At 37.1% G+C, this 20,860-nt stretch overlaps 1 protein-coding gene across 3 annotated transcripts in view; it reads right to left on the bottom strand.

The window, feature by feature from the left end:
• Positions 1 to 1,725: 1,725 nt before the first annotated feature.
• btbd11a (BTB (POZ) domain containing 11a) overlaps positions 1,726 to 20,860 on the bottom strand; it is a 153,998-nt gene continuing 134,863 nt past the window's right edge. The window contains exons 7-17 of one of the 3 annotated variants that reach the window (XM_052118421.1): positions 18,884 to 18,985; positions 18,003 to 18,096; positions 14,624 to 14,759; positions 12,916 to 13,139; positions 12,166 to 12,344; positions 11,434 to 11,539; positions 9,488 to 9,590; positions 8,391 to 8,472; positions 8,124 to 8,192; positions 7,526 to 7,639; positions 1,726 to 4,733 (exon numbers count right to left, since the gene is read on the bottom strand). In XM_052118421.1, the coding sequence (XP_051974381.1) occupies positions 4,512 to 4,733; positions 7,526 to 7,639; positions 8,124 to 8,192; positions 8,391 to 8,472; positions 9,488 to 9,590; positions 11,434 to 11,539; positions 12,166 to 12,344; positions 12,916 to 13,139; positions 14,624 to 14,759; positions 18,003 to 18,096; positions 18,884 to 18,985 (1,431 nt within the window). In that variant the 3' untranslated portion in view covers positions 1,726 to 4,511. The remainder of the gene's footprint in view (positions 4,734 to 7,525; positions 7,640 to 8,123; positions 8,193 to 8,390; positions 8,473 to 9,487; positions 9,591 to 11,433; positions 11,540 to 12,165; positions 12,345 to 12,915; positions 13,140 to 14,623; positions 14,760 to 18,002; positions 18,097 to 18,883; positions 18,986 to 20,860) is intronic. The other 2 variants (XR_007969715.1, XM_052118423.1) reach the window with 2 other exon arrangements.

Genomic DNA, 20,860 nt, shown 5'->3' with positions numbered 1-20,860 from the left:
GCTCTTGTCAGATCTGGATGAATTTGTCAATAAGAAGAGAGGATTGGAAACATTTATTAAGGTGAAAACGTGAACAATGTCCCACAGGGACATTATATACTGTATAATGCTGAAATATAAACCAAAGCAAGATCATGTTTTATTAATGCCTACTTTCACTATTTCAGTGTCAAAAGAATTTAGATCATTAGTTCTGTACACAGTACCGCCGCACCCTAAACACAGAAATGCTGTCTGTTCGTGCTCCAGTTATAGATCACATGTTCAACAGAGCAAAAGGCATTTACACTTAACGTGGATGTTTAAATGGCTTTATTTATTGATTTAATTAATCAGCCCGAAGTAGCTGCGATAGTTTCCAGTACCCCTCATGACATGAGGGACGCGATACAAAGGATAAATTTCTTCAGATTTAATAATATAATAAATACTCTCAATAAATTACGCATTAGTTCAAATTAAACCCAGTCATGTAACGACAAGAACGCCACCCATTGTAACGAAGTTGTTTCTTTAGAAACTTACTTAAGGGAGAGTAAAAAGTACCCACTTTTAAATCTACTCTAAAAAAGTTACTTAAGTAAATGTAACAGAGTCAATGTAGTGCATTACTACCCAACTTTGTGCATAACTATTGTTGTTCTCATGCAAAGAGCTCTAAATCTCACGTGCAGACTCATGAACGCGCACAGGAGAATAACGGTCAATGAACATTTTTACTAAATAATACATTCGATTTCGGTTAGTTTCGCACCAGACCTTATCATATGCTTTCATAACAATCATGAGTCTCATGGAATACTTTATTAGACTTCTGAATTATACGTTTGTGTCCTTTTGAAGCTAGAAGAGGTGGTCACCATAAAAGTTTTCATAAGAGTATGTTTAACTGGCCAATTAAACAATGTATTTTAAGTTCTGTGCTATATGTTTACAAGCTAACAATGTATGAATCAAGGAATGGGTATAATCCTGCAATCATTGGGAACCCTCACTCTCTCACTGGGAGATCTAATTATAATGCAAAAATACTACAGTAAAATCAAATTGAAATGTACATTTTCATTTTTAAAGATAAATAAAATATAATAAAATAAAATATTTTTCGGTTCTCTTTCATTTCTTAAAGTCTGTTCGATGTTCCAGAATGATTGATTAAACTGATTTAAAAGGTGTTTAAAATAACTCAAATTCGTATACTTTAATTCATAGATGCTTTATCATTTATATTCTTAATAGGTTCCCATTTCCTGTGGTTTCCTGTCATCCACTAATATTGACAGGTTAAGTGTCATTAATAATTATAGGCATACGTTTCCATTATATAATATAATCTACAAAAGAATTAAAAAAATGGCTTATTCAGCTCTGGGATTTAAAAATTGGGAAGATTTGTCATTATTATGTGTTTTAACACTGCTGTCAAATTCTCCAGAAGTGGTGCCATTTAACAAGATCAATCTCTCCTTTACTGTTATTCCAGGAAAATCATACCTGGAAAAAAAAATCACACCCATGATCTTGACATCAACCTGGGGATTCTGAATAATAATGTCTCTGTTTGGGTGTATAAAAAACTGTTTACAAAACAAAACAAAACAAAAAATATTTACATGTACATATGGGTATACAATGTTAATCACGACACTATCAATGAAATTAAATGTAAATGCTCTATTCAAAACATTTAAGGTATCAATCAATCAATCAAAAACTTGACAGCTTATCACAGAAATTTTAATGACGACCCAACACAGTGGTCAATCGTGGTCATTTCTATTGGCTGTACACAAATGCATGTCATTGAACAACTGCACTGTAGCACAAGTGTAACATTCTTGTTTTGATTGTTAAACTCAACCACAACCCCTTATATTTACACCAAGTTCTATAGATATTTCTCTAGATATATTTTGTACAATGTTTCAATCAGTGAAATAATAATAGCAAACAAATTCTGTTAGACTCTGATCCAGCCAAAGCATGCAGGTTTTGTCTAATAGAGATGTCAGAAGTTGTGCATTAGTGGAGATAGAAAAACAGCCCGAAGCAGAAAAAGCTGAAGCCAAGAAACACTGAGCAATTCACTTTTATGGGAAAAGGTGTACAGATCTATTGACACTACATTTGTCCCTATAGTGACTTATTTTCAAAGAGGTCAAAAGCTACACCTATGCATGACTAATAAAGGTCAGACAAGAGAGCATAAACCTTACATGATACATATTAGCACGGAAATAATTGTGCCAAATATTGCTTTTGAAAATCCATTCATCAATCTGAACACAAATCAATGAGGGTTAAAATGTAGACATTGCAAGTAATCAGGTCCAATTTTTAAATTACATTAAAATGATTTATCCTTGTCTCTGTTTGTTTTAGTTTGTCAAAGAAATGACATTTTCCAAACGCAAGGACATATACAATTACGTTATGACTTATTTTTACCTGTGATACACAAAAAAGCAGACAAGGATTTAACAATAAATGTACTTTGTAAGAAAATAAAGTAACTATACTAAGTCTTTTAAAATAAATGTATCTTCACAGTTTAAAATTATTTGCATCATGATACTGTTATTCCATAGTTAGCTACATATCAATAAACTGTGCATTTCAATTTAACATAATTAACCAACCTTTTCATTTTACATGAGGAGTTGGATGTTCATGACCATTAAAGTTACTCCGTTGCTCTACTGTACATAAAATATAAATCATAGACTACATCTCTAATCAAAACAGGACTCCTGGACAGCACTACCAGCACATTATGGAAGGTGCATACCCTTATTATAAATAGTTCAAAGTATGGATATTATCAAATATTCTCTTCTCATTTGTACTGATAAATATTCTGAAATGGACATGAAAACTATTTGGTTGAGATTTTTTATGATGTCATCTTCAAATTTTCTTTGGATGACATGTGTGACAGTTGAAAACCTGTTACTTTGGGTTTAGCCTGGTCAAAAATCCTCTGCTGGTAACACTATACATCCAGTACAGTTTCTAATGTACCAACATCGCGAAGGGTACCGACAAACACAGGAAAACTGGAACATGCACTTTGGCAGAAACATTAAAACCTTTTTTTTTCTTGTTTTTTCTGTAGCTGGCTTCACATTTTCACATTTAACAAAAGCAATGTGGCAGGTGAGGACCGGGAATATGTACAGTACATTGGGTCACAAAGGTAGCGACCAGTGCAATGGCATCTTTCATACACTATTAGACAGACTTGCAAGCAACAAAGACAAAGTCCTGTTAGTAAATTTCATCAGACTAAACAGCTTTGCATCCACAAAAGAAAAATTAGCTCTCAAAACAGGTAAATTAGCATTGAAGAGCACTGAGTTTAGTATTCTTCAAAAGTTTGAGAGGATCCATGCAGATTATTGACACAGATCGTTAATTACATGACCTCAAGGCAAGGATGAACTACTCAGTTTTGAGTGTACTAAGCACAGTGGTGGTTTTGAGGGTCAATAAAACTTGTGTGCTGAAACAAATGGGGACACTTAGCTCAAAACCAATGCAATGGTGGAAAACATAACATTTTGGGCAAGGAGGTAATGAAAAATTTAAAGTTAAAACGACAACATTTTTTTTTAAGTCTACCATTGGTGGGATAATTCGTGTTGGATCAGTGTACAAAAGACTCTATGTATCCTGTGCCACTTTGTTTGAAGTTAGCAAATCAATACTTCTTAAAATAGCAAAGCATTTAGATCAAACACAAGTGCTTGCATTTAAATGGCTGGCATATTATTGTTCACAAAGATACCAAAAATTGTAATAGTTGAATGTCAGTATTAAGTATATAAACGTCCATTTTAGAACTCTACACCTAAAGGATGTTTGCCAAGGAGCTTTCTCCAACTTCAACACAGATGGCTTAGGAAACGTAATGGCAGCAACCTACCAAACGTAATGGTTGTTTTAACAACATGCATCATTAGCTTAGCATTTTGAGAAATTTGTCACTTGGAGATAAGTTTACACAAATTCAGTATTCAGAAGGCAGGCTAACAATATTATGTACTGTAAATTGGACGGAGAGTAATATTACCATGTGTTGCTAAAAATATGCCCACAGAAAAGCTCAGTGCACAGCGGGTAGCATGACAATCAATTGCAATAGACAGCGTTCACCTAACAATGAAACAGACCCATCGGCATGCATGACCGAGGCAGTGATGACATAATTGGTCAGGTGTGATTAGCTTGTCACAACGTTGCTAAGATGTTTAGAGAATGTCCCGTAACGTAGCCCTTGGAATGGTATGAGTTCAGCAGGCTGACGTTTCTGCAACGTTGTGGAGATGTAAGCCTGTGGAATAAAAAGAATTCTCTAGGTCCTACATACAGTACATCCAATTAGGCATGTGCTAATCAAGTTGGCTCTGATGTTTTAAATGTCTCTAACCAGTTGTCAGATAGTGGTACACAACAATGGGGCTCTTAAGTAAGTAAGAGTTGGTGTGATGTGCGTGAATATGGTGAAAGTGTCAGACAATGGAGCCCTTGGAGGTGGAAAGATGGATGGAGCGGATCCGCAAGGCCAGGGTTCTCTCGAGATCATGAAGCACATCATAAGCTGGCCCTGGACCAGGGCTCTCTGCAGGAACGTCGTATAGAAGCTGTTTAAAGTCTTCCAGCTCGATCAGGAGCACCATGTTCTTCAGGAAATAGCCCTCGATGAAGGCTGCCAGCTCCAAGGCTCCAAGGAACTGAAATGTGACAAAAATTATAAAAATGTGTGACTTGACTTGCCTAAATATGAGTTTTTCACACAATGCTGAACCCTGAAGGTCACTTTTAACCCAGGGATAAAGGGAAAGTTCACCCAAAAAGTGAATGGTGACGTGATATGAAAAATCATATAAATCCATATGACTCCAGGGGTTAAATTCATATCTTCAGAAGTGATATGATAGGTGTGGGTTAGAAACAGCTCAATATTAAAGTAAATATTTTTAGTTTTTACCATAAATCTCCACATTCTCTTTCAAAGTGTGAAAGTGAAATGGAAGATTAATGGTAAAAAGGGACTGAAAAATCTGTTTATCAACCAATGTGATTGCATTGCTTCAGAAAACATATATTAAACCCTGGGGTTGTATAGATTACATTTATGCTGCCTATATGTGATTTGTGGAGCAACGTTTTGGTCACCATTCACTTGCATATATTTTGTATGGACCTACAGAGTTTAAATATTCTTCTAAAAATCTTTGTTTGTGTTCAGCAGAAGAAAGAAAGTCAAACACATCTGGGATGGCATGAGGGTGTGTAAATGATGAGAGAATTTAAATTTTTGGGTGAACTATCCCTTTAAGCAACGTTTCATACTTTTAGATTTCAAATGGGGTTAGCACTGGTTTTAACCCTGGATTATGCAGCCCTACTCCAAATTGCGATGCCAAAGGTATACAGTGTGAAATAATACAATGCTATTATGTAACAGCGAGTTATTAATCACCAGACAACCAATCATAAACCTCATTAAATATTTGTGCACTTTGTGCCTACAGTCACAGAAATATTTTATGCTCTGTATTTAGAAAATGCTTCTGAGGGAAGCAGTTATGGAAAACACTTTAACAAGAATAATTATGAGACAGTTTTACAGTGCATAGATTTACAGATTTACAGTTATTAAAATGGTTCCATGCTGTATTTGTCCAATTAATGAACCCGTTTACATGCACGCCAATATGTGGATAACTCCCAAAAATCATGAGATTTGAAATAGAGTTATTCTCTACTTTTGACGGCAAACCGTGAAGAGACATGCACACAACTCTTGCACACATTGGAGAAGCCAGTAAGAACACAGGTAAAGGTTTTTACACATCCAACACTAAATACAGGTAATGGGCAAAAATCTACCCATGTCGATTTAATTATTCTTAAGATGTTTATGACCTTACACAGATAAAGAAAAGCTGTTTAATGCGTTTAATGCATGACCACACACATAGTCGGCTTATTACGCATAATCAGTACAAGAATGTGCATGTAAACATGTTAAATGATATTAACAGCATAAACAGTATTAGGTGTAGAGGTCTTGACGTGTCCACCCGAACCCGAGGATTCTTGTACTTCGGGTCCCGGGTCTGTTTAACATCTGCAGTGATGTGATGACTTTACCAATTGACGATTGGCTCTTTTATTTAGAAGGTCGGGACTTATTCCGCCATATCAGTGTTTGACAGATGACGTAAACCGAAGTGCATTATTGCCGTTGGCGTGAGTTCAGCAAATGCAGATGACAGCAAATTAGTGATGGTAACGTCAGCGGCCGTGGCATTGAACGAGCAATCGTTGTTATAGTTCAAAAGGGCAAACAGTGGAAGTTATCGTATTACGCGAGATACAAAAAACTGCAATGCTGCAAAGTTGTGTTTGTCATCCACCACCGTGACTGCAATTAGACTTTTGAAGCTGAAATAATGAGTGAATTATACATGCTCTTTCAATCAGCAAGAGAGGAACAGCATGGATGTTATTATGCCATCTTTCTTGGCAAGGAGGATGGATTGTATGTGTCACGGTCAGGTACAGGAGAGAAGGCTACTAATGTTACATTAGTTAAGACTCAAAGGTTTATTTTCACAACTTGTAAATTAACTTGTTAATAGCGATTAGCTGTGGGATCTGTGCCGATCGGGTTCAATCGGGTCTGTGTGTCCCGGCCGGGTCCGGGTCCAGATTTCAAATAATAGACTGGTCCGAGTCGGTTCCGGATAGAACATTTCCGGGTCTCTTCGGGTTCGGGCACACATTTTTGGACCCGTGAAGACCTCTAGTTGGGTGTACTGTAATCCAGTCTCTCTTTTAGACTAAAAGTAATGTAACAATTCTGTAATCAGATTACAGCTACCAACTTTCAATTAAGCTCATTACTTTTAAAATCATATTGTTTTACATAGAATACATTTAAAACATGATGATTGTTCATATGTACATCTGTTTGCATTTCTATGGCAGATGAAGGGCATTAAAACATGTGGTGCTGAGTGTATGGCTTGCGTGTGACAATGAAAAAGAAGGACATAGAAAACAAAAATCTTTCTGTAAAAATATGTTTTAAAGTAACTTAAAAGTAATTAGTAATGTAATTACTTTCCTGATGAAGTAATAAAAGTAATCGACTTACAATTTAGAGAAGTAATTTGTAGTGGATTACTTTTTTGAGTATCTTACTGTACCCAAAGCTGAACATAAATATGTAAATAAGAAATGTGTTTACATATGTACACTATGAAAGGTAAAATTAATTATTGACCCAGGGTGAAATATGGAACCAGATAATCTAGGATTACATTAACCCAGGGTTAAAAAGCGTGGGTTAATTTCTTGAAAAGCCCACTACAATAATTTATGTTACAAGTACGTGAATGGAAAAACATCTGATTGCTCAAACATTAATGAAGCAGTTAGCAAATCATAGGCATAAAAGTATAACATATCAGCTGCATTCATTATCCATCTTTCATTTGAGCTTTAAGTGTACCTTGGCATGTTTATATATGTCCACACAGGTGTCGGTAGTGATGTTCTTGGAGCAGATTATTTCACAGTGTCTTTGGAGAGCCTCAAGCTGGAAGAATTTGGCTGCAGACAGGAGCTTTGAAGCAGAGGGTCCATCAATAAGCTAAGCTCAATCAAGCTTCATAACACTCAAGAGCAATCAATAAATTAAAAACACTTAAATGTTGATCAACAACATCTCTGCTGCAGTGCTATGCACAAATGAGCCCCATATGGTAAAGATGGTGATGTATGAGTGATTCGATTCATGCTTCACTCGAGTTATAATTCAGAGCAGGTTGTTTTATCATTTCTTGTGATTTCCGGTGTGACTACAGCATTAGAAATCTCCCCTACTCCATCAGACCATAACTCATTTATACATTATATTCAACATCACGTGTACACATCTCAAGCCATCAATCATAAAGTTATCATTAGTGTGTAGGTGCCACGGTGATGGAAAAAAAAGGTTTTGTAGGAGTAAGGAAGAAAGAGGCATGAAAATGCACCTGAAAATTACCTATAGAATTTCCCCCCACTACACACACATACAGGAAAGAGGAGAGAATATTTATTACCTCCATTATTTCAGTGTTCCTGATGTGCAGTGACTCAGTGCCGCCACAGTAGAGGTACTGCATTACCAACTGAAACACATAGCACACACAGTTCTCAGAAAGTTATAGCAGAACTTCTACAGTATAAAAATGTTTAAGACAGGTAAGCTTTGCACTTCTTCATATTCAGTCTTTAAGCCAAATCAGGCAGACAGAGATGGGAATTAGGGTAAAGCAGCTTGTGCTGGCAGGAGTTTGAAGGGGTTTTGTGTGACAGTGAATTCCAACCTGAAAAATGTTGTACTTGACATGACTGATCTCGATGCAAGTGTTTTCAGCTGCTGGTCTGTTAGAAAGCAGAGACTTAAATCTAAAGGGCAGAAAGAGAGAAAGAGAAATGCTGTGAACATCCTCTAAAAGCCATATTATAAGGGGAAAATGTAACAACATGAACTTCTTCAATCACAAACAAGCTGATTTACAATGCTTCATCATATACTCAGTAATGTTCTCTATCTGCCTAAGAAAAATAAGTGTGATCTTTTCATATCACTTCATAAGACAGATTTAACCACTGGAGTCTTATGGATTACATTTATGCTGCCTTTATGTGCTTTTTTGAGCTTCAAAGTTCTGGCCACCATTCACTTGCATTGTATGGATCTACAGAGCTGAGATATTCTTCGTTTGTGTTCAGCAGAAGAGAGTCATACACATCTGGTATGGCATTAGGGTGAGTAAATTATGAGATCATTTTTGGGTGAATTATTGCTTTAACAAGATATGCACTATTTCATTATTTCATTAAATTATCAAGACTAATCTTGACTCTTTAGCTGATCAATGATTGAATAAAACACACACACACACACACACACACACACACACACACACACACACACACACACACACACACACACACACACACACACACGTTGAGTTTCCATGTTTTATGGGGACTTTCCATAGACATTATGGTTTTTATACTGTACAAACTATATATTCTATCCCCTAAACCCTCACCGAAAACTTTCTGCATTTTTACATTTTCAAAAAACATAATTTAGTATAATTTCTAAGCTGTTTTCCTCATGGGGACCGACAAAATGTCCCCACAACATCAAAAAGTTTGGGTTTTACTATCCTTATGGGGTCATTTCGTCCCCCATTTGGTTATTTGGTCCCCACAAAGTGATAAATACACACTCACACACACACACACACACACACACACACACACACATATATGTATATCTATATATCACAAATCACATAAGTTTCATAACGTGCATTGTAAGATACACAGTTCTGCGGTTTGTGAGTGTAAAGGTGCATGTTTAACTGCAAAGGAATTAAATTCTAAAATATTACCCTTCAAGACTTACCTTTGTGAGGAAGTGAAGAGCAGCACTTTATGGGCATAAAAGGGTTTTCCTTCCACCAGAAATGTCACATCAGACATCTCTTTATTATTGAGAAAGTGTGGATCTGGAGGACAAATTGCACCTTATTTCAATCAACAGTTATTACACAAACTATATAATTATTTAGAGTGTAATACCATGTCAGAGAGCATGAAAAATGTTGCTAAGTCCAAGGCGTGCAATACCTCATCCAAAGCCTAGATGTCACAAGCGTTCCTCAAACACTTTATGGGCCCTATTTCAGTTGAACTGAAATTGTAAATTCATTGATCACACTTTCCTCTGCTTAGAGAGAAAATATTGGGGATACTTTAAGTGTCCTTGTGTGCCCTGAAAGTCTGTCTAGTGTATCGATTAAGGCAGCTCAGTACAGTGATCTTGGCAACCACAATTATCAATGACATCTCACTAGGGGTGTAAAGTGATTACATATTTTTACTTAAGTATTTTACTTAAGTATTATTTTTGGGGATTTTTACTTTACTCAAGTGCAATTTAAACAGAATACTTGTACTTTTACTTAATTACATTTCCAAATATTTTATTTTACTTTTTACTCCTTACAATTTTATTTAAACATGAAAAGTACTCATTACATTTTTGGAGATCATTTTCTTTCATCTTGTTGGGCTGAAGTCGCCATGTCACTGCATCTAACAAATGACAGATGAAGGACCAGAGGTCAGTCATTTCAAATAGAGTGTTGCACTGTGGCTGTGTAGAATTCCGACCATCTGCAGAGCTGGAATTTCAGATGTGAATTAAGTTTCGGATATGTTGAAATATCTGTTTAACTTGATCGAATGTGACCACTTGACTGAAAGTGATGTATTCATTCAAAACTATGAACAAAGCCGACCTCCCTACCCTAAACCTTAAACCTGAACCTAACTGATAGTGTCATAAAATGCAAATGTGAGATGAAAAACACAATTTCCGAAGCAACTACGTCATTTTGTGGTGCTTCTATAACACTTTGTGTTCACGTGTCGACTTGTGTGCTCTTTAGGACTCATACTCCGGTCCTTTGTATCGCACATGCAACACTCATTCAGTCAGTTGAGCTACTATGCAATCTGATTACACTCAAACAAGTTTGTAAATGTAGTTGGTTATGTAATGCAGTGTAAGTGTTTATATGTCATAAGATAGCATTGTGTGAGGAACAGAGTGAAAAGTGTTTATGAACTGATAATCTGCTATTTAACTCTAGTGTTCATTCTACCAGGAAACCAATCGACTTTAACAACATCCTCTCTTGATTTCATTTTAGCTAGGAAAAAAGTTGATAAGTTTCACTCAAGTATGTTTTTGTTTAGCTACTTTATTGAGTAAAATGTTCACTCAATATCCATTCTTTCACTTAAGTCTAATTTCTAAGTACTTTTTACACCTCGGCATCTCACCAATTCATTCTGGGTTTATGTTAATCCAAAGTTGATTTGGCCATTAATACTGATCTTAGAACAGTTACCAGGCATTGTTCATTATGGTCATTGTTAATAATGGAAGAATCTAAGCTTAGCGGGAGTCAGTTTTAAAAGGTGGAACTGCATTCACAAATTGTATTTCTTTAATTTGACCTGTAACATAGGTCTTTTTGATAATCAAAAAGAATAAATGCAAGGCAGGATTTGATTTTATCCATCAGGATTTAATTAGATCATGAAAAATGATCATTCTATACACTTTTGACTTTTGGTTAACATTATCCATTAGCATGCACGCCTAGGTGACATCAGCGGAAAAGTAAAGTCATATTAGAGGAAGAGTAAGTTATAACATGTTGATTAAAATAAAAATAAAAATTCTTTGGAATAATGAGCGACAATGAATCATTCACGTCAAGGCCAGAAACATGCATATTGGAAGAAACTAGGGTTGTTGAGCACAGCTGACATACTCACCAAGACGAGATGTTTGCTTCTTCTTAATCTCTGTGAGTTTGGGGATTGGGAAAGGCCCGTAGCATTGGGTAAAGATCACAGACAACTGCTGGCTGATGACTTCGTACTGCAAATCACACACGCAGGATATAACTAGACCTTAAATTCTGTTTTATAAAATAAAAGTGCATTCAAGCCTACGGTAAAGCCAACACACCATTTATGATGAGCTGTAATTAGAGTTTTTATCATGCTAATTACAGAGACAGCTGAAATCGGTGTGGCTGATGTTGAGTGCCTGTTTGCTCAGAGTCATGGACTGACGCGCAATGATAATAATAACGCAAAGGCATTAAAAGGTAAATTAACAGTGAAAATAAAACACTTCAATGTTAGAGGCAGTAATATAGAGGGAGACTAAGAGAAATCGGTAATAATAAAGGTCAATTTTAACTTAACATTGAAGTGCTCATTCACTCAAATATTAAAATTCTGCCATTATTTACTCACCCTAATGTTGTTACAAACATGTATGACCTTTTTTCTCCCATGGAACACAAAAGGATATGCTAGGCAGAATGTTAACCTCAGTCACCATTCACTGCATCATTTTCCACATCATATGAGTTTGGAAGAATAAAACAGGTGATTAAATTATGACAGAATTTTCATTTTTGGGTGAATTATCCCTTTAAATGTCATCTAGATAATAAATGTCCTCTGATATGATGTAATAAAGAAGTGAAAATGCACCTTGCTGGCTCGGAGGATCTGAAACATGAGTGGCAGTCCGTGTGTGATGAGTTCCTCTGTGTACTCATCTTCTTTAATGCAGCTGAAGTCCTTCAGCAGGCCCTGGATCAGTGGTCGCCTCTGCTGCACAAAGCACGTACGCAGAGACTCCAGCCATGTGTGAAGGGTCCAGGGCACACCTGCATATGCAATCAATTTATCAATTAACCTATGTGACATTTCAAAATCAATCTGTCCATCCACCTACACAACACATCAGATGAATATTGAATGTATGTACTGTATAATGTACTGTATACTGTGATGTATATTGAAACTAAATGGTGTCAGTGCTATATATGTGTATAGATATGGTGATTGCTGCATGAAAGAACTGAGGCAGGCTGTAAATGTCTATGACTCTGTTTACACCTGGTATTGAAATCTGTTTGTAGAGTAAATGCTCCATCCTGGTGTGGCCGAAAACAGTGGATGGCAGCATACTCGCTTGTCAATGAGACACTGCACTGAAACATGGCTTTTAAACTTTTCCGGATACATTCAGATTTAAAAGACAATAACTGGCCAATCAAAAAAAAGAAAAGAAAAAGCGCATACATATGCATGCACATGACTTAGGAACTTCAGTGTGCCTGATATCAACATGCAGTGACACAGATGAGAAGCACACACATCTGAAGCTCAGTTAATAGAGGTGGTATTTCCAGGTGTATACCTGTCCTATGGTAAGCGTGCAGTGTTTTTACTAACCCAAGCTGCGGATGTCTATGGTAATGTCCACATGGCCGTGCTCGGCACTGTGGTACATGGCCTCGCGGAGGGCCCTTAGTTTGGCCTTGCCTGTCCGGAGGGTGCCCTCTGTGTGTGGCACTCTCCTCTCTCCTGGCTCAGAACCTTCAGCTAGGATCTCTTCCAGAGACAGCACATCCCCCTTGTCCTTTTCCACTTGGGACAGAAGCTTCCGGAACACATTCCTGCAGGGGCCAACCAATTCACTCAGGTATTTACATTCTTTTTAACTCACCGTCATGTCATTCCAAACACGTATGCTGTTCTAAGGAGAATTTTAAAGAATCTTCATGCAGCTCTTTTCCACACAACAACAGTTCGTAGTGACCACGTCTGACAAGCTCCACACCATAAAACAAATGTAAAAGTAGTCCATACTCTGTGACTTGTGCCAACATTCCATGTCTTCTGAAGCCATATGATAACTTTGTGTGAGTAACATACAGAAATTTAAGTCGTTATTCACTGAAAATATTCCATTATGTGGCAGCTCCCTCAAATCTCAGTGCTGACGCAAATACAATTTCAGAGCTTAGACAGAGCGTGTGTTTATCAATGAATAACAACTAACATTTCGAGTCATATGGACTACCTTTATACAGCTTTTATATTTTATGTTTTTTTGTCATTTTTGGAGCTTGATAGCATTATATGGAAAAGAGCTGCATAAGGATTCCATAGATAAACAATAACAGTATATGGGTTTGGAACGACATGAGGGTGGGTAAATGATAACATCATTTTTATTCTAGAGTGAACTATCCCTTTAAGGCAGGTTTGACTGTAAATGTTTTTGTTTGTGAGAGCACAAAACTTATCTTGTGTCATAATCTGACTTTATTAGAAATATTGTTTTACGTATATGGGGATTACTTGCATAATTTTTCTATCAGCTGATACTGATGAGCAAAAAGCGTTTAAAATTCTTCATCTGTGAAACACCCAGAGCGCATTTGTGTTTATGACTTTCATTAATCAGTGCATTCAAATATTTTTTCTCTTCAATTCTGCCGCATGTTCACAGGCTTGTATGTTTGCATTAAGTTAATTTACTTAATAAAAAGTACCAGCGCTCTCATCGACCAGCCTAATCTGCATAATCAACAAATCATCTCTATATACACCTCTGCAAAAATCTCTGGGACTTGAACACCAACAAAGATATTCAGTTCTGGCTCAGACCTCGATACGTCTCCCATTCAGACGTCCTGTATAACGGATTGCCTTAATACCGCAGAGGTGGGCGAGTTGGCCGTCTAACATGCTGGATTCTCATTCACTTGCATGCACTGAATTTCAATGAGCTTTCATTATGCAGAGCTGGGCATAGGTGATTGAATGAGTGAGCATCCAGTCATCCATACAGTTCTCTAGCAATGGAGAGTGATAGGGCTGGAGTTATGTTAGTAAATTACATACACTTTTGCGGCCAAATACACCAGCTAAGCTTTTTATGTCTGGCAATAATAAGGGATCAGGGGATTAGACCTGATAGATTAAGTTATTGCAGTTCGGATGATGTATAACTAAACAGGAATAATGATGTGTGGTGACAAATGTGTCAAATAAGTAATAAAAGTTTGGTTCCCTGTTGTGCTGGTTGGCAAAGTGCTGTCACTTACATATGTGAGTTATCACTGTAGCTGTGGAGTCATTGGGTGCATGTTACCTGTGTCCGTGTGAGGCTGCCAAGCTGTACGAGTTCATTTCGCCCAGGGGCCCGGAGGAAATCCCATTACGGTAAGTGGTACCAATCAATGGGTCTGCTCCTCTTTCCAAAAGCAGACTAACCAGCTCAAAGTTACCTGTTAAAACCCAAAAGGCAATTATAATTCATTTTGCAGATAATTCAAATCCAAAGAAACTTATATCTATCCAAAGAAACTTATAGTGGCTTCAAGGTTGTTACTACCCCAGTCGTAATTTTGAGTATTACTATTTTGGCACATTACAGGTGGTTCCATCACATTGAACATAACTGGCTTTTAAAAGATGCTGTATACACTCCAACACCTTCATGAGTAAAACACATAACTCATTCTGATGGCTGTTGAGTATGCTTGACTTTTGCTACTGATTTTGATTCTGTGATTGAGAGATATGATATTGCCTTTGGATTCAGTTGATCAGATTTTCTAGTATACCTTATACTTTGTAGACATTTTAACATAGTCTTGCATGCAATAGGACAGTGGTTCACTACGTGACAATACATGCAAGAACCATTGAAGCTTGTGCACAATTTCTTACCCCCCCTTACTCCTTATATGGTGTCAGGTGTGCTCAATGAAATTCAGGTGAGCTCGCTAAACAAGACGTTAGGGTTAGGTCCTCGGGTGCTCCCCATATTCGAACGAGTGAAGAGAAAGATTTAAATGGCTCCTCACACAATGCTACTGTATGGCTTCAGAGGACTTAAAATGTAGAGCAACAGTGATATGGACAACGTTTATGGGGAGTTTATGTGCTTTAGGTGGTTGACAGTCACAATCACCATCCTCTCATCCTTTTTCCTTGTGTTTCACGAATGAAAAATTCAGTGCTTTGGAACTACTTCACGGTGACTATATGGTGACAATTGTAATGTTTTGGCGAGTTATTATAAAATAACATTATCATTAGTTAAAGGTGCCGTATGTAAGATTCAGAAACCCTTGTTATTAATGACACCTGTGGCCTTTATGTGAACTGCAGCCAGCTACATGTCGCTCGTGCTCGCACTCATGAATGCACTCCATATGGCCAATACAATGACGTAACATACAAAGAGACTAAACGTGATCATGGTAGTCATGGTAAACCATATACTGTTTACGTCTTGTGGCTATTCTTTTGAAACAGTGAGTATTTTAACGTTTACGGATCGGCCTCATTCACTTCCATTGACATTAACATGTCTTTTTGTGATAGCCTGATCCTAGGCAGGTCATAGAAGGTAAACATTTTATCCATATGCTTGTTCTCTGGCATTTGAACCCATAACCTTGGCATTAGTGGCGGCATGTTCTAGTTCAGCTACAGGAACAAACTAAAAAGTATTTATCCGACAGCAGGCCATTCCCAGATTGATTTGCTAATGTAAATTAGCAGGCTGTACTGTGCACATCCTCATGGAGTAATGATGAGAAAGTGTTTCCACATTAGAAGAAAAAGCCTGCAGATGCTAACACTGAGGGTAATTGACCCAACATTCAGCAAATGGGGCAGAATCAATAAGCCCTGATGAGTTTTGGATCTAAAGAGGCTCAAACAATCCCATTCACAACCATTCCTGTTGGTTCACATGGTTTTACAGCTAAATCTGCTTCTAGACATTTCTGTTCAATCTGTGCTTGTATTTCCTTCATTCCTCTCCTCTAAGGCTGCGTGAAATTATACATTTTTTGTAAAGGACATCTTTTTGTCACACTAAGAATGTGTCCATTACCATCTGACTGAAAATTAGAATTACCCAAGTCTTCAAGGGTTTGTATGATAAGTGGGCTAGACAGGTAATTTTCAACATTATGCTGGAAAACACTTGGCAAATGTAAATGAATATCACTCAGGTCAATTCATATTCATAGGACTGCCACAGTCAAGATTATAGAATCTCATTTGGCATTGGTTTCCATACATCATTTTACCATGTGGACTTGTCATATTCACAGTGGGGACGGAAAAAAAAAATGCTGTCGCTAAGGCTCATTAGCAAGTGTGCAAATGGCTCCTAAGAACAATGCTGCCATGCTAGTCTCTGTATAATAGAATTAAAGCTCTGAAACCAGTATGGAGCACAAAAGTATAATGTGTTCAGTTTGTCAGCTCACAGTCGGCTAGGACTATTTTGCCACAATTTCAACAGTAGATGCACAAACGGAACAGAATGGAACCATTCAAAAATGAGCACTCGGTGTATAGTGCAAATTCTTATGTGCATCTAATGCACCAAAAACTCAATCACTCAGTGTGTTGTCAAAGATTTACACTTTATGAGTGGTCTGAGACCACTTGTAAAAGTGCTTCTATTTTGCATTGTTCTAATTCAAAGGATTAGTTCACCCAAAAATGTAAATTTTCTCATGATGTGATGCCATCACAGAAGTGTATGTTTTTCCTTCTTCAGCAGAACCAAAATGAAGATTTTTCAAGCACATTTCAGCTCTGTATGTCCATACAATGCAAGTGAATCGGTTGCCAGAAGGCTTCTGGCTGGTTGATGATACAAAAAGCATATTTAGGCAGCATAAAAGTCTTCTACACGACTCCAGTTGATCAGTTAATGTCTTCTGATGCAAATCGATAGGTTTGTGTAAGAATCAAAATTATAATTAAAATGTTTTAACTTTAAATCGTTACTTCCGGACAGCGCTGAGAGGCTTTTTGCAATGACCTAACTCTCGCGTGACGTACTTTCCTCTGTTGTAAACAAAGCGTGCTTCCATCGTCTCGCATGAACGCGCCATCTCACAAGCGTCACGCGACAACTCTGTGATACCTGGCCTGCTAGCAGGAAGCATTTTTTAAAAGTTAATAATATTTTAATTATCGATTTATTTTTTACACAAACCTAGCGATTTGCTTCAGAAGACATTCATTGATAGACTGAAGTCCTGTGGATTACTTTTATGCTGCCTAAATATGCCTTTTGGGCCATCAAACAGCCAGCAGCATCATGGCACCCATTCATTTCATTGTATGAACAAACTGAGCTGAAATGTGCTTATAAAAATCTATGCTGCTGATGAAGGAAAGGCATACACATCAGGGATGGCTTAAAGGTGAGTCAATCATAAGAGAATGATTGCACATAATATGAACATGAGTTTTGATAAGTATTTCTTCCTTTTGCACAAGTTGGTGCATAACCTGATGATCCAGCCTGAGAGATGACAAGAGCATATTGTGTGCTTCAATGGGTGCAAGGAAAGGTACCTTTTGTACAATGCAATTAACATGGTAAATGTAATAATTTTGCTCATTTGATTATTGACCTAGAAATAGTGCATTCAGTGGTTTTAGCAAGTCATATATGTAATTTACAGTGTTAGTGAGGGTTTTAATGCTACCTGCCGCAGATGCCAGCTGTAATGGAGTCTCTGTGTAATTCTCCATGCCGTCCTGAATCCCTCCCTCTACATTCACTCGGGCATCTAGAAGAAGCTGCTCAATTAGGTGAAAAGCAGAAGATTATTAATATGAAAAACAAAACACAGAACATAATTGGGAATTTAACTATAATATTACCAAGGGACTGGTAAATATAAATGCAGTATTTGCATTTAATTAGTGTGTCCCTTGTAGCACCTCCTAATAGTAAACATCAATATGGTAATCTAGTCATAATTTATTTCACTCGATGCTTTAAGCTGAGAAAAAGCGATGTGGAAAAAACATTACAAACACAAGTAAATGGCTGCTTTACATAAAAAAAGGCCAGTGTTTGGGACATTATTCATACAGGGAAAAAAAACACCAAAAATATGGATTTCAATGATAATACATCTCCTGCTGGGGATGTGTGCTTCTGGGAGATTAAGCACCCCAAGAAATATCACCTTGCCTTTCCATTTTCCTGGAAGAGCTATATAAATTGGCCTCAGTACGTCATCAGTACAAACCTTTTATTTGTTTAAGATTATTTAGAGTTAAAATAGGACTTTATTCCATTTTGGAATAACACAATGTGCACAAAATGTCCTCTAAATAAAACCTACAGTACTTCTATCATTTGTGACAGATATGGCCTATTCCTGATATCATTTATAGTACAATTGGATTATACCCTCTATTTTACACATGAACTGGGGCAGTACCATCCAGCCCCCAATAGTTTAACAGGGGACAAAATCAAACAGTTTCTTTTACCATTATTATTATGATAACATCATAATAATAACAGAGGAAAGTGCAAAGGTGGAAGGCATCGAATCAGTCACATTGTCACTACCTGAACGACAGGGACGTGTCCGTGTAACACGGCGAATGTGAGTGGCGTCCCCTGCCTGGTGTCAGGATAAACTGAGTGGTGCTTGTGTAGTGAGCTGGGCACCTGGGAAGTCATATAAGTGAAGTTCAGGGAGAGAAAAATTCAGCCATTACATACCAGAACGCGGAATTGCAAGAGTACGAGAAAGGAAAAAGGGTAAGGTGTGAGTGAGTGAGTGAGTGAGTGAGTGAGTGAGTGAGTGAGTGAGTGAGTGAGTGAGTGGGTGAGTGAGTGAGTGGGTGGGTGGGTGAGTGAGTGAGTGGGTGGGTGGGTGGGTGAGTAGAAAACTGGAAAGTTCTTCCACCGTTTGGCTCTTATTTCAAGTAAAAAAAAATAGAAGAAAGAGTCTGTGCTTGTTTTGTTTTTCCATCCATCCCACGTTAATCAATAACTAGAGTTTACTTTTGTTTACTTTGGACAACTCCTACATGCCCTTCTTGCTTTAGTCAAAATCCTGACCATGAAGAGTTTGAAGTGTTAGGATCTAGTTCACGGTTGTCATAGCGGTAAAAGACAGACTGCAGGAAGTATAATTGGCAGCGAGTTCAAATGCTAGAGGAGTAAGTGAGCAGTGACTCAAGTACAAAGCACCAAACATGAAAAAATTATGCTCGTCTGGCGTTAATGCTTACAGCTGTACTGCATACAGAACTGAGTCAATGTTAAATTATGCAGGCATCTCTGAATGTCTAGGCAAACATGACCTTTTGGAACAGAAACTTGAGATTAGGGTTAAACAATGGTAAGTGCAAAACTCACTAGGAAGCATTAGGCAAGTAAATAACTCTCTGCCAACTCTATAACATCTCTAGCCCTAAGCAATTTGTAAAACAAGTTAAAACTGCTATTTTGGTGCTTTGTGCCCAAGTCAACGACTCCATGTAAAGCACTACTTAAGAGTCAAATGAAGAAGACACACAAGGTAAAAATGCACAATGTCACACCATACTGTAACTAATATACTGGGGTGAATCTAATGAAACCTGTCAAAAACATGTCTATGCCATATTTCACCCAAAATTCACAAGAAAACAATAAGACTTTATTTTGCTTAAAGAAAATGACGCCTATTTGAGAACCAATTGTTATTTGGTAACTAATGACAGTAAGGTTTTATTTGTTAACATTAGATAACTACATAAGTTAGCATGAATTAACAATGAACAATACTTTTACAGTGTTTACTTATCTTGGTTAATGGTAATTTTAATATACATTATACTAATACATTTTTGAAACAAACATTGTTAACGGTTAATAAACAAACATGAACTAACAATGATGTAAATTAACATTAATCAAGATTAATAAATGCTGTTAAAAATATTGTTTTTGTTAGTTTATGATACCTATAGCATTTAATGAGGTTAATAATTAGAACCATATTGTAAAGTGTTACCATTTTGTGCAATGCAACATTATTATCATGACAATTTAACTGATCTTATTCTCATTAATGTAATGTGAAAAAAAGACTGTGAAGTAATAAATTGCAAAGTATTTATAGACCGTTTCAAGACGGTTTAAGGAAGTGGTGTCTTTTGTTTCTTGAACATTTCCTGCTCGTTGTCGAATTCAGAGAGCTTTCCAAATAGGATAAATCACCCTACAAATGGCACTTTGAAGGGAGCACAATCAAGGTAGTGCTGTAAGCTCGCTTCAAACTGAATTTCCAATAAAAATTACATTCTGAATGACCATTATTTTTGAGGCCCACACCTTTTAGCCTTTCAAAGCTCTCATAGTGGATGGTAAAGTATTCAAAGGGAATAAGGTTTAGGGATTATCACTTTTGAAAGGGACGCACCCTCATGCAAAACAACAATGGGAGGTGCTTCACTCATAATGACTTACAAACGGTAACATAATTGTCATAAAACGGCATTATTAAAATGTTGTTCGAAGGCTGGATGCCTGGAACTAATGGAAATATACCGG

The sequence above is a fragment of the Xyrauchen texanus genome, chromosome 45 (assembly GCF_025860055.1).
Source record: "Xyrauchen texanus isolate HMW12.3.18 chromosome 45, RBS_HiC_50CHRs, whole genome shotgun sequence".
Lineage (NCBI taxonomy): Eukaryota > Metazoa > Chordata > Actinopteri > Cypriniformes > Catostomidae > Xyrauchen > Xyrauchen texanus.
This window is presented reverse-complemented; position numbering and strand designations above follow the sequence as displayed.